The 13,329-nt window shown below is 38.4% G+C and overlaps 1 protein-coding gene across 3 annotated transcripts in view; it reads right to left on the reverse strand.

Annotated features, from left to right (window-relative positions):
• The window catches only part of ATP8A2 (ATPase phospholipid transporting 8A2), a 295,712-nt gene that overhangs the window by 267,586 nt on the left and 14,797 nt on the right, over positions 1–13,329 (reverse strand). For all 3 annotated transcript variants that reach the window (XM_018071399.2, XM_018071397.2, XM_018071400.3), the window contains exons 3-5: positions 4,319–4,418; positions 3,624–3,722; positions 2,719–2,764 (exon numbers count right to left, since the gene is read on the reverse strand). In XM_018071399.2, the coding sequence (XP_017926888.2) occupies positions 2,719–2,764; positions 3,624–3,722; positions 4,319–4,418 (245 nt within the window). The remainder of the gene's footprint in view (positions 1–2,718; positions 2,765–3,623; positions 3,723–4,318; positions 4,419–13,329) is intronic.

The raw sequence follows: 13,329 nt of genomic DNA on the forward strand, positions 1-13,329 counted from the left end.
ACACTAACCTGCAGACGGGCAGCATTGTTTCTTGTGGGAAGTGACCTTCCTTAAAACAAGAGGCATTACTGCCCACTGTCAAGAAGTATAGGAAGCATCTGTGAATGACTTACCACAGAATTTTCGCTTCTCATCTTATTTCTGGCATTTTATTCATAATATTTTGACTCTGACACATCCACCTTCACTACCATTACCAACTGCCCATGTAAGGCTGAATCTTAAACGCCAAGCAGGCTCAAAGCCCTGCTGAAAACAAATGACCAAATTCAGCAGAAGGAAAATCCCAGCTGTTGAAGTTCACATTGAAATTTTTGGGTTGCAATTTTGCACTTTCTATTGTGCTTAACTCCAAAGGACAGAAAAGGACAGGTCTGCTCTAGAATACTTACAGGATAAAATTGATAAATTATTCATTGTCAAAAGGTACCTGGTTAAAATAATGAAGGACAAGTACCTAAAAAGACTGTTCCAACTCAAAAATAATTTCAATATAAACCTTCTATCTAAGACTTTCTAAGACTAAAACCCAGTGTACTGGTGTTCCAGATCTAGGACTTAATGCTGTCACTCACACCTAGACACATAGGGCCATTTCAAGTGCGGCTCCTGAAGGGCAAGCATCTCCCATCAGACTTGTGCCACAGTTTGCTAGCCCTGTGTGTGTCTACTATTTAAGTGCACCCCTATAGCATTAAATGCTCATGACTTAGTTCTGTTATTTGACAATGGGAGGACCAATACATCAGAAAGGTTATTACTGAGCCCTCTACATCTATGCAATGTGCTGCTGAGGGGCTTCATCTGGATTACAACTAGTCTGGTTCGATTCAACATCATCTCCATATACAAATGCATGAAGCCACCAAAGATATGAAACACTGGCTCAGAGCCTAACAGGCTCCATCTCCTAATGGAAACTTACAGTGCTCACCTAGAGCAGAACTTTCAGTTTAGTTTGCTCTGAAGTGAATTTAATTCCTACATACCAAAGCCACTCTGCAAAGCAAACCAATATTTTCCATGGTAAATTTAATACAGCAAAGGCCTTTTGAAGATACCCCACTGCTCTAAAAAACCAAACATGAAGATAAATTAAAATCCTATATAAATGCTGCTGAAATAAGCAACTGGCCTTTACAGGCAGCAGAGCTCAGGACACAGCCAAGCAGAGAGCAGGTGTCTACTTCTCAGTGAGCTCAACTGCTCTCTGTACTGAATGCATTGATTAGACATCACTCGGCTATAAGAGGAACCTAAAGGCACACAGAGAACCTAAATTTAATTCATCTTAATCCCACTCTGAACCTAAATTAGCTTTTCATTCTGATAATACACGTTTCAAGGATGAGCTCTTTAGCCTTCCTCTTAAGAAGTACAAGGATATAATTTTAAGTATCAGATGGAAAATTTATTCTGAGTATTCAAATGTAAAAAATAAAACCTGAACTAAAGTAATTTTCAAGTGCTTAGTTCAGCTTAGCTCCATTAGAATACTTTGTTTTCTTTAAGGTTGTCTGTCCACAATAACTGTGATAAACTTTCCTTGAAGTGTTTGTTATCAGGTGTTCTCTAGCTACAAATTAATTACAACTGGCTCTCTAACCTTAGAAAGGACCATCTTTCTTATTACCTATAACAAGGCCTGTTATGCTACATGAACTTAATTGCCAATTTGCAATGACTAATAAATACAGTGTTTGAAACAAGTTTCAAGTGTATACAGCACTTGAAACATCTCGTAGACACTCTTTTAGAGAAATTACCTCGGAGAACTGGTAAAGCAATGCTTTTTGATGAAGATACAAACTTAATGATCAACCCAAATTTTCAAGCACCAAATTCACTTCGAGTAACAGGCATAACGTTTGCAGGACTATCTGAAGCAGAGAGCTAGCAGGTTGTTCACTTCCCCATGTGTTCCTCTATCTTTTTGATACTTCAGGTATATGTGTTTGGGAGGAAGGGGCTCTACTCAGAGTTCAAATCCCTGTGTTCCTGTTTCCCCTGCAGATCTGCACAAAGGAACAGAAGAGAAGCTGTCCAACATGGGAACATGGACCTGCCCTATGGCATGGGCCGATCACAGGGGGGTCATTGATAAGCTCTACCTATTTTCTGTACAGGTTTTCGGTTAAGGGAGATGAAGAAAATCAAAGTGATGTCTTCAGGTACAGAGTGCCAACGAGTGTTAATACATTAGGGAGACTCACAGGCATTCAGTAGATATCAGTGTTAAAATTTATTTCAGTGACACTTCAGGAAAGTAAAGCTACAAAATTCCCAGACTTCTTATGTTTTATGGACAGCAGCACTTAAAAAAATGACTTAAAATTCTTTTAACACCAACTCGTAGTGTTTCAGGGGGTTGTTGGCTTTTTTTTTGGGGGGGTATGGGGGAAAGGATGGAGTCTGGCAGAGAAGAAAATTGCTCGATTTTCTCAGAGGACCTGAGAACTACATACCTTTGGACAATCTTGACATTACATGAACTTATAAATTCTAATAATCCCCCCAATGCCTCACCCTTAAGTGTCAGACAATGATCAGCCTAAAACATTCTGCAAAGTAAAATCCTAATATATCCTAAAATACAGGTAACTACCAAGTCCACAAGACATGCATTTCCCACCATCAGGACTGTTAAAACAACAGAATTGTTCAAAAAGAAGTATTCACTGTTTGCACTTTAAGTATTTAAAGAGTGTCTAGTCTTACCTATTGTTTTCTTTTTATTCACTGCACTGTCTGCCTTATGCCTTTTCTGCAAGGAAACAAAACATTTATTACACCTCATGACACTTCATTACAAATTCCAAAACCATTAGAGCTAAAACAAGACAAACTGCAAGACGATACATTGGGTAATTTCTGCCTTTATATTTTTGTTATTGGTTTGCTTTTGGATTTGGTTTTTTTTGTTGTGGGGTTTTTTTTTAAGCCACACAGATCATCCAAGTCTACGTGGCTTATAAAACAATGTAATGTAACTTCAAACTGAGAGTACCCACGTTGGAAGTCAGGTTCAAACCTGACTTCCAATGGCAAAAAAGTATATCTCAAACCAGTTTTTTGGAAGAAAAAAGGAACAATAAGGAGCACTGTATTTAGATAGCAGTTGAACTACACATTCTACGTGCTGTTGTTTAGACTGATACCTAAATAATTTTATTCATCAGTACTTCACAAGCAGAAAGACCTTTTTTTGATAAATGGTATCCAAGCATGTTAGTGCAGATTTTCCCCAAAACAGGATGCTCTGTGCTCAGGTTGCTTGCTTCCTCCCTGGTCGCATTTTCCAGACCATCTAAAAAGGCTACATATTTGTCAGGACTCCAGCATTGCACACTTAGTGTCTTTCTAATAAAAGCATGAATAAGCAAATTTGAAGAGGTAAAAACAAGCATCCTGATTTCTACTGTTTTCTTTTTCATCATGTGTAATGAAAATATTTATCTCAGTGGGCTACAGAAATTCTAGTCAAGTTCAGAGCTTTGGAAGTCAAAAGGATCTTTTGCTGCTGTTAAGCGATGACTCAAGACTACAGAGATGCATGGCCTTATGGCATTTTATAGCTTTTTTTTTTGAAACATTAGCACAGCCTTCCCCATAGCCATACTCACGTAGTCTTCTATGATTTCTTTGATGCCAGCAACTGTTAAAATAAATAGCAATGGCACCAAGGTGGTATACCTTCCTGTTGGAGAGACATCTGGAATTTGCTGTGAACAGAGGGAAAAGAGATACCCATTTTATATTTGTATTTAAAATTAATTTCCAGTAAATTAGAATTTTCTGTAAAGCTCTCGGAAGAGAGAACACAGAGCTTTCTGATTTGTTTCTGACTGCCCCCCAATTTCAGTGGGGAAACTAGCCTAAGGTCTCAGTAGGTTTGAAGAAACGATACCATAAAGTTACAAGATACAGTTGCTGTAACCTGCCTTTTATTCTATTTCTCTTCTCTTCACAAGAAAAGCATTCAAATGATGCAATTCACATGGAAGCAGGGATAACCTGAACTATCTAAACAGCAGTTTCACAAGAATTCACACATTCTTTTCTCACTATGGTCAATAGTTCCATGTTTTATGACAATACTTATTTTTACTTCATAAGAAAAAAAGGAGCTTGACTTTACAAACTACTTCAAAAAGAGTATCTAAATTGTCTTCCAATTTCAATTACCTAACACATACCTAATTAATATGACTATTAAAATATGCTTAAGAATTTATTTGCAGTTAAGAATAATAACTGAAATAACTTGTATTGCCTTACTATTTAAATTTATAAGCAAGACAAAGCAATAAAACAATACCTGCAATAAGGCAATGAAGAGGAAGAATGCATTTGCAGCTTTTCTTATCTGCTCATACAGGAATCGAGGTAGAAATGTCACCACACTGTACTTGGCTGTGCTGCAGGTTAGAAAATTTTCATCTTAGTACTTCATCAGAATATCACAGATCATGACTAAAAAGCTGGAAGTAGTCTTCAAAAAGCCAGCGTCAGAAAGTAATTCTAAGATAAAGTCAAGGCATATTTAGAACACGAAGGAAATAAGTTGTTTGTGTTATGATAAAGAGCCGTATCAAACAAAAGAGCTATCACAGACCCAAGAGGCTGACAGTTCCACTTTCATCACTAGTACCTCTATTATCAGATGAACTAACAGAGAATTTACAATCTATACAAACTTCAGCACCATGAACAGGTAATCATTCATCTCAGTTACAAGCACTTGATCAGGTACTTACCCTTCATCAAAACATGGAATTTAAATGCTGGAGGAGACAAAGTCAAATATGAGAGAAACTCTACAGTGCCATTTTTAAAATGCCTCACTTCCTAGTTCAGAACCACTCTATACTCAGCTACAAATAATCCTTCAGAACAATACTCACTTTTTCAGATTAATTTTTTCTGGCTTTTTCCCCTATATTTTACATATATAAATATTGTAACAAACATATATATGTAACACTAAAACATAACTACTATTTCTTCTACCTTAAAACAAAAACATACTACACTATACTTAATCATCTATGTCATCTATGTAATTTCTTGTACTCTTCACATCAAATCCACAATGGGCATGAATACAACTTCAGAAAAAAAGTCTCCAAGACGACATGATGATGATTTAACCATTCCATTTTCAAATTAAAGTAAGCCACCCATGCTGCCAAGTTACCAAAACAAACCTAAAAGAGATTAAGATTCTTGATCTTGCAAAGTCCTCACTCTCTGAACACATTACTTACAACCTATTTATCTACATACCTTTTTGAGACAGTGCAAGGAAACTCACCACACTGCAGAACCTGTCTGAGCTGTGCAAGTGACCAAGTCTATCCAGTAGCACAGTGTTCCATTACACAAGGAAAAAATATTTTTAGAGTACAAAGCACAACTCTACCCTACTTTTCCCCATCCAATTAGCACTGAACATTTCTCCACTATAACTACTGGGCATCAGCATGAGTTGGAGTTTTAACAACTGAGCACTTGCAGCTCCATATGCCTTGCAAAGGCCAGACAAGCAGTGACAGGAGTTTTGAGGTATTATTTTGTTTGGTTGTCTTGGTTTCAGGTTTGGGGTTTTTTGGGTTTTTTTGTTTGTGTTTGGTTTTGGTTTTTAAAGAAGTCTTGTGTTTCCAAGGAATAAGGATCATTAAGTTACTCTCTTCAAGAAAAAAAGAGAAATTGTTTCCCAGTTGCTGTTTTACTGAAGCTTCCTAGAAGTGCCAAGAGCACCTTTCCATTATGCCTGGTCCTTTCTCTACCTCCAATAAACCTTCCAGGTCAACCAACATCCACAGCATTACTATTCAAAAATCATGAAGGACTAGTATAATCAAATGCTTTAGCTAGAGGATCTGCCTTTCACAATGGATTGCTATGCATAAAACTCTTACTACAATCCACAAGCAGCTAAGTTCAGTGGGGTTCTCTTACCTTTGTTTGTACGAGCTTAGAGAACTACATTCTCTGAGTCAACTTATTTTCTTTAACCATTTTCCTTTTCCTCTTATCTTTCCCATCCCCAACTCCAAGACATCTAATGAGACACTGCTGCATCTTCCAAAATCAAGCAGTAATGAGATACAAGCACAATCGGTGGGGCAAGTGAAAAAAAAATCCAGATCAACCAAAAAACAAACAGTTAAGATGCATCTATCACTTAGTTTTTTCTTCAAGCACCTACAAATCCCTACTGTATTTCATGGAAATCAGATATTACTTTAACTGGATGTCTTATAAAAGGAAACATGACAGCATTTCTATCACTACAGCCTACAGACTTCGTATTGCTACAACCACTCAGCAGAATCATGTATGATACGTATAATCAAATACCCAGTGTGATATTTTACAGAAATTTCAGATGGATGGACTTCAACACAGATCCTATTAACTAAGCCAACTGAGTGAAATCATGCATCCAGGCTTAAAGCATGTAACATAGTCCAGTTATATAAATGACATTACTTCCTTGAAGTACTTTTTAATTTCTTCCAACTGTAAGTATTTTTTGTCTCATGTGTAATAACCTTCCTTTAATACAGGACATAATTAAACACATCTCAGAATTACCTTGTGACTTAAAAATATGGGTTAATCAAGTTAACAGTTTAGACCTAAAAGTGAACGGCCAAGCAGGACTAATGAAAAAAATCAAGCATTGGTAGACATTATATCAGAAGAGTATTCCTCTGGATATCCGATTGCTATGACTAAACTAAAGGAAAAATTTTTCTGACTGCAACCAAACTGCAACATTTATTAAGAACATTCTACCACTTACCAACTTCACAGTTAGCTGGTCCAAACACAATTCTTACTCTAACAGTTGTGTTAATGCCAACACAATAAGGCTCTTTTTAAAGTTTTGTACATCCTAAGTCACTCTATGTTTTCTGTTGCTTAAGTAACACAACAGATGACTACAGAAAATATATACCACTGTAATTACAGATGGCTACATTCCACTGTTACCATACAGTAACCATGCGTATGTATAAAAAGCAGGTACATATTATTCAAAAAGAAAACTTCCTACCAAAAGCTAATAGTCTAAGCTGGGCAGGAGCATTCAATTGATTTGACTCTGAAGAACAGTACTTAAAAGGACAAATACAATTCTTAAAAATAATATAAAAAAGCTTTGTGCTCCCTCCCAAGAGATAGATGCATTGTAGATGACTTCAGAATAATCAAAGCTCAGGAAAATTAAAATCTACAGGTGAATAGCTAAAAAAAAAAAAAAAAAAAAAAAAAAAAAAAAAATCAATCAGCTCACTCATACCAGAGTTTTGGTCACTAAAGATAAATATCTGCACAGGCTAGCCCCAATCAGAGCCATCTTGTTTTCAAAGTGGCTGGTACCCAAATCCAAGAATACGAGGTCTGCAGTTCACAGAACAGGCTGTGGCAGGGAGGGGTGAGGGGAGCAATGGAGGAAACCAAACAACAAACTGGTGTTTCCTGAAGCAACAGCTGTTAACTATGCAAACCTTGCTTAACCAAACAAATTTAACATTTAAACAGGTGTGCAAACATTAGAAGAGACATCTCCTCTATACCTGCAACCTAATTTGTGTAAGTCAAGCTTCAAGTTATACCACTGGGCAAGTCGGGAGAAACAGTACCAAATCCTGTTAAACAAATGAGTTTGGATACACATGAGTACAGTTGAAAGAGTCTGGCCCCACTCTTTTTAGGCCAGCACAGAGATTTTTCTCAAAGTAATCACTATATAATTTGGGAAAAGTTGGTGTCATTCACATACTTAAACCTACTACCATATTACTTAAGTATTACTTAGTTATTTTAATAACACTCAAATGAAAAGTAGCAAAAAGTGCACTGAGAACCCAGTAGTAGTTTTCCAGCATACTTCCTCCATTCTTTCATATGCAATTTTTGCACAATCACTTCCGCTGTTGCCATTTTCCCTGTGTCTCAAAAACATTTTATAAAGTCAAGTTTTACTTTACTGCATAATCCCTGAAGAGGAAAACTTTGTCAGTAATCGAAGCAGAGCAGTTATGTCCTTGAGACACATATGTGTGCTGGCAATGTGCAGCTGAACACAGCTCTGCATTTTCACAGTCAGTCATCTAAAGCACTTCCAACCCTTCCTTTAGAATGACAACTCTTGAGATGAACTTCACCTTCAGGATAATCATGATTAAGAAAACAGAACCTCCTTGAGACACATGTGGTCCCATCTCCAGGGGTGATAAGTACAGCAAACTTCTCCTAGGCAGTATTCACCCATAGCTACTCATGCCACAGTTCACACACTTGAAATACTCTCCAGAGCTTAAGAATGAATACTGCTTGGTGTTGGTGATTTTAATACAATTTGCAGAAACACTTACTAAGAAAGCCTGGCACAGACATATGAACCACAGCAAAGAGGTTGGGTAACTAAAGTGCATGTTACAGACTTGAACTCTTCTCTCACCAAACAGGCTTTGTTTCCATTAACACGTACAAAAGATCAGATGCCCTGTAACAGAGGAGGAAGAAAAAAAAAAACAACCCAACACCCAAAAAATCCAAGACAATCTGCTTGAATTAAGAGCTCAAACACTGTCTTCAGTGCAATGCTGTGGGCATGCTAAGGTCCTGCCAGGCACGACACTTAATAGCAAGTCTGACATCAGCATCTAAGGTTCTGCTACAAGTCTCAGAAGCAGTGTGACACAAGCTACCTCCAGGCAGTCACCATTGCTGCAGGAGGCATAGCAGCAAGCTTTACACATTTCAAGTGATATTAACAGAAAAAACAACATTCAGTTACTACTCTGAGTACAGAGAAAACCCATTCATAGGAACATCTCACCAACAAACAATGCTGCCATGCAGAATACTGAGGAGGTTGCTCTAAATCCAAGTGCTATGATCAAAGCTCTTTACATGTGCCTGACAGTGAAAGGTCATCTACCTCCTTGCCCATACAGAAAGTGGTGTATTTTCATAATGAAATTTGCTAAAGAGACATAAAAAACAACTGTTTACAAATTTCCCAAAGAAAATATCATGAAGGCTTATAAGAAGCAATTATGATATGCCTATTAAATGATTATTTGTTGACTGGAAATAAGGTCCTAAAAAACCAGTGTCAGTTTTTATAACAGGCAGCAATTCCTGCCTGAACCAATGCAGCCCCCAATTCAGTTGAAGGGTTTTGTCAGATGAATCCTCAAGCCTACAGTTCCTACAGAGGAAGACTCCAGCCAGCAGAGGTTTCACTGCTCTGTTTATAGCCTGTACACTTCCATCAGCTAAGAAAAGGGTATGTGGTGCTTCAGTACTCCAGACAATTTCAGACAGACTCTGAGCTTGGGTCAGAACAGAGGAGTGTGAAAGGAGTAAAACTTGCTCTAGCACAGTAAAAAGTGCGACTACTTGAATACTACAAGACATATTGCTTAAAGCTTGACAGAGCAAGACAAAGAACCAAGAGTTGTTTAGAGTACACATTAGAGTATCTGTCATCCAGCTCTGGAATGACCACTGTCCATAGACCAAGTGCCTGTTTTGTTTCCATCTTTCCCTGCACTCCCCTACAGTTTCTCCATAATTGCTAAGACATCTTATATAGAGAAGTTCATGTATTGTTGTGATGGGTTGATGTTGGCTGGACGCCAGGTGTGGCAATGGATTTGCCATATGTAGGATGGAAGAAGTCCTGTCAGAGATGGACTAGTGAAGAAAAAGAAGAAAACCGCTCAAATGTTATAGAAATAGAAGTTTTTAGTGTGCTTTAAACAGGTTTTAAAATGGTTTTGCTTTTTGCAAAGTCATTGCTCCCTCTTCCCAACACCCCCTGTGAAGGACTATTGTCTCCCATACAGGAGTGTCCTAGGAAGATGTCCTGAGGTGTTTCTCATTGGTCTTTGTTAACCCCTTCCTATTGGCTGTTAACTTTTTACCTGATTGGTTTTTTTCTGTGTTACCCTGAACTTGTGATTGGTCCCCTTTTGACCCTCCTAAAAGCCTTATAAACCCCTACCCCACAATAAACTTCCTCTTTCGTCCGTCCCTCCCCGGTGGTCTGTGTGATCTCCTTACGGGGTCACCGGCCACGTGGCGGGGGGCAGGGGGGAAGAGCATTCACCTCCAGGTGATGGGCTGGATCCCAGGGCCTGAAGGTTCCCCCCACCACTAATCTGTCGTAGCCAGGTGCCCACCAAGCCGCTCTATCACTCCCCTTCCCAACTGGACAGGGGAGAGAGAATAGGATGGAAAACACTCATGGGTTAAGGTAAGGCAGTTTACTAAAGCAAAAGCAAAAGTTTGCATGTGCACAAGCAAAGAGGAAAATCACAAGGTTTATTCTATTCTTCCCATCAGCAGCAATGTCTGACCACTTCCCGGGAAGTAGGGCTTCAGCACGCATAGCAGCTTCTCGGGAGGCAGACACTGCAAGCAGTGAATGTCCCCCCTTCCTCCTCCTTTCCTTATCTTTTATACCTGAGCTGACATCATATGGTATGGAATATCCCTTTGATTAGTTTGGGTCAGCTGGCCTACTTGTGTCCCCTCCCAGGATCCTTCCCAGGGGGAAGGAAGGAATGTTGAGAGACGGTGCTGGTGGCTATGCCAGCACTGCTCAGCAGTAGCCAAAATACTGGTGTGTTATCAACATCTTTCTAGTTAACAATGCAAAGCACAGCACTGTGACTGCAATAACCAATGTAATTGATGTCACCCAAGTAAGTGCTACTTCCACTAGAAAAGCCTCCTACAGTAATGCTCATGGCAGCTTTAATATAGAGCAGGCACTACCATAACTGCTTACACTCAGTTTAACCTAGAAACCATGACTGCGTGGTCACATTTAATAGAAGCAGTAGCACTTTTGCTTCCAAATCCTGTACCCTGGAGGCTTTTCCTAAGGCATGCAAATAGAAAAAGCCTTTCCATTTATTCTCTAGTCATGAAATCCCTACAGGAATGGGACCAGATTCCTGGCTATTTTTCAGTAACAAATACATTAAAGGAAGACTGTTTAGAAACAGTACCAAAAGCTCTGAAGGCATGATACTATTTCAGCATACTTGTCAGGTCATCACTACAGAAACACACCCTTACTTTTCAGTAGCCCTGTTGGCAAATAGAACTCAATAAAAATAGAGCTGACCAGAACAGTTAACCTCGAAATACTACTGTCTAATAAAGTCAGTTCAGTATCACATTTAGTTACTATGCAAACAGAAGATAGCCTTCACACAGTATCAACATGTAAAGATGACTGAAAAAAATATCAAACAAGTCACATAAGGTAGCTAGCTGACTAAAAGCCAGTGTTAACTTGAGGTTTTAAAGCCATTTTTTAACACCACAACTTAAGCAGCTTTTATTTTAGTGACAAGCAGAGGGCTGGTAGAAGAGATTAATATTTAGTCAGTCCTGAGAGAAACGTGATTATCTTTAAAATCCAGAGAAACTAAGTGGAATGCAGTTGTTACAGTCCTTAAGCTCTATTTAGGTCCACTTAAGAGAACGTCTTGCTTTCCTACCTTTCTCTGCAGACCACTAGTAGTCAGTGAAGTCCGTAGCACAGACTCGACTAACCGTGATTTATTATACTTGCCACCTCTAAGTCCTGAAACACACCTGCTTTGACTCCACCCTTATTCAAACCTCACAGACAATCACCAAAAACATTTAGTTTCTTCTTGTTCACCTATTTCTCTGGACGGAGATCACCAACAGTGGAGGAATACATAAAAAAAGCAGAGTCACAGGAGAAAAAACTCACTACTGAATATGGGCCAGCATTTAGTCAACAAATACGTGGGAAAACAGTTTTGTTTGTATTAAGTCAGACTCCATTTAAGTTTTGGCTCCAGAGTCTGAAAGTCACTTAAATGGTGACTTTATCTAAGAAGAGGAAGAAGGGTACCCAGTTTAAATCTCCTGCTGTGTTGCTACTGCTGATTTATGAACTTTATCATGCAAAAAAAATCCAAAACAATTTCAAGAGACCAGAGAGCTCAGCATGCAGCAGGTGGAAGGGCACTAGAACTCCCACATCTGAGGTTTTTTTCATCCAGACATTTCATCTATGCAAAATTCAACAATTTAACTGTCAAGGGGTTCAGGCCGTAGGCGTAGCCCACTAAGACCAAAAATGCAGCAACTTCAAATATATCAATACAATTCAGAAACACAACAGGCATACAATACCAATTACTTTTAGTGAGTTTTAATGACTAAAAGAATCATTCTATAGCTGTAGTCCAGACTTTTTCATTGTGACAGATTGCAGTATCAGCAACAGCTGCACTGCAAGAAACAAGTTTTTGCTTATTTACAAGAGCATGTAACACTGTTTTGTTTTTTTTTTCAGTTAAGAACAGTATCTACCTAGAACTGAAAAGAGTTAGAGGATTGTTAGAGGATTATTTTAACACTTGACTAGACTTGTACCATTCAGAATACAATAATACATCCCTTCTTTGAAGAATTTCAAAATGCTGTTCTGCAGTCAGGTAAGCAGTCTGTTCACATGACAACAGAAGAGATTTCCAAATGTAATACAAACACAGTAACACAAACGGTCAGGGCCTGAACTCTGCCAAGAATAAATAGAAGAGGGGGCAGTTTTACCTAAAGACCACAGGTACATTTTAGTGCAAGATGAACACACTGTGCAAATACTAAGTGCACACAAAGTGCAAATAAATTCAGGTAGTGCAGACAAATGTGGACTAGCATCCACATTTTCAAGCACAGATCATAGTGAATGCTATTCGGGTTACAAGGGTCAATACTAATTGGCTAGTGATACCAGCGACTTGTATTTCAGCAGCAGGGACTCATTAAGCACTGTGAGAACCTCCCCACATATTCAAAAAGCATTAATGCTTCTGAATCACAAGTGGCTTCTACAGTACCTATTCAGAAGTCAATAAAGCAATGCACTTTTCTTCATTTAATGCAACACATGGAATAAAGGAAGAATATAGATTGTGTCTACAGTTTTGTCACAAGCAAGCTTCCTGCAGACATGGATGGGACAGTCTGGGATTACACATAAACAGAAGACTGTTTTATACAGGACTTGTGATGCTACTAGAAGTCTTGCTACAGTCTTCAGTACTAAATTCCCCAGTGGAAGTGCTTCTGCCTTATGAGACAAGAAATTTTTTCTCACCTGTTTACTTGAGTCTTAAGATCCCATAAAATTTAAAAGTAAACACCAAAGGCTTTTTGATCATTACCTGTTTTAACAAAATTTAACTTTTGCCTGTATGGAAGAAAATTTCTGAACCGAGAATTTTCAGGATATCAGAATGCAACTTT

This window comes from Manacus vitellinus, unplaced genomic scaffold (genome assembly GCF_001715985.3).
Source record: "Manacus vitellinus isolate BGI_N305 unplaced genomic scaffold, ASM171598v3 scaffold_2_pilon, whole genome shotgun sequence".
Taxonomy (NCBI): domain Eukaryota; kingdom Metazoa; phylum Chordata; class Aves; order Passeriformes; family Pipridae; genus Manacus; species Manacus vitellinus.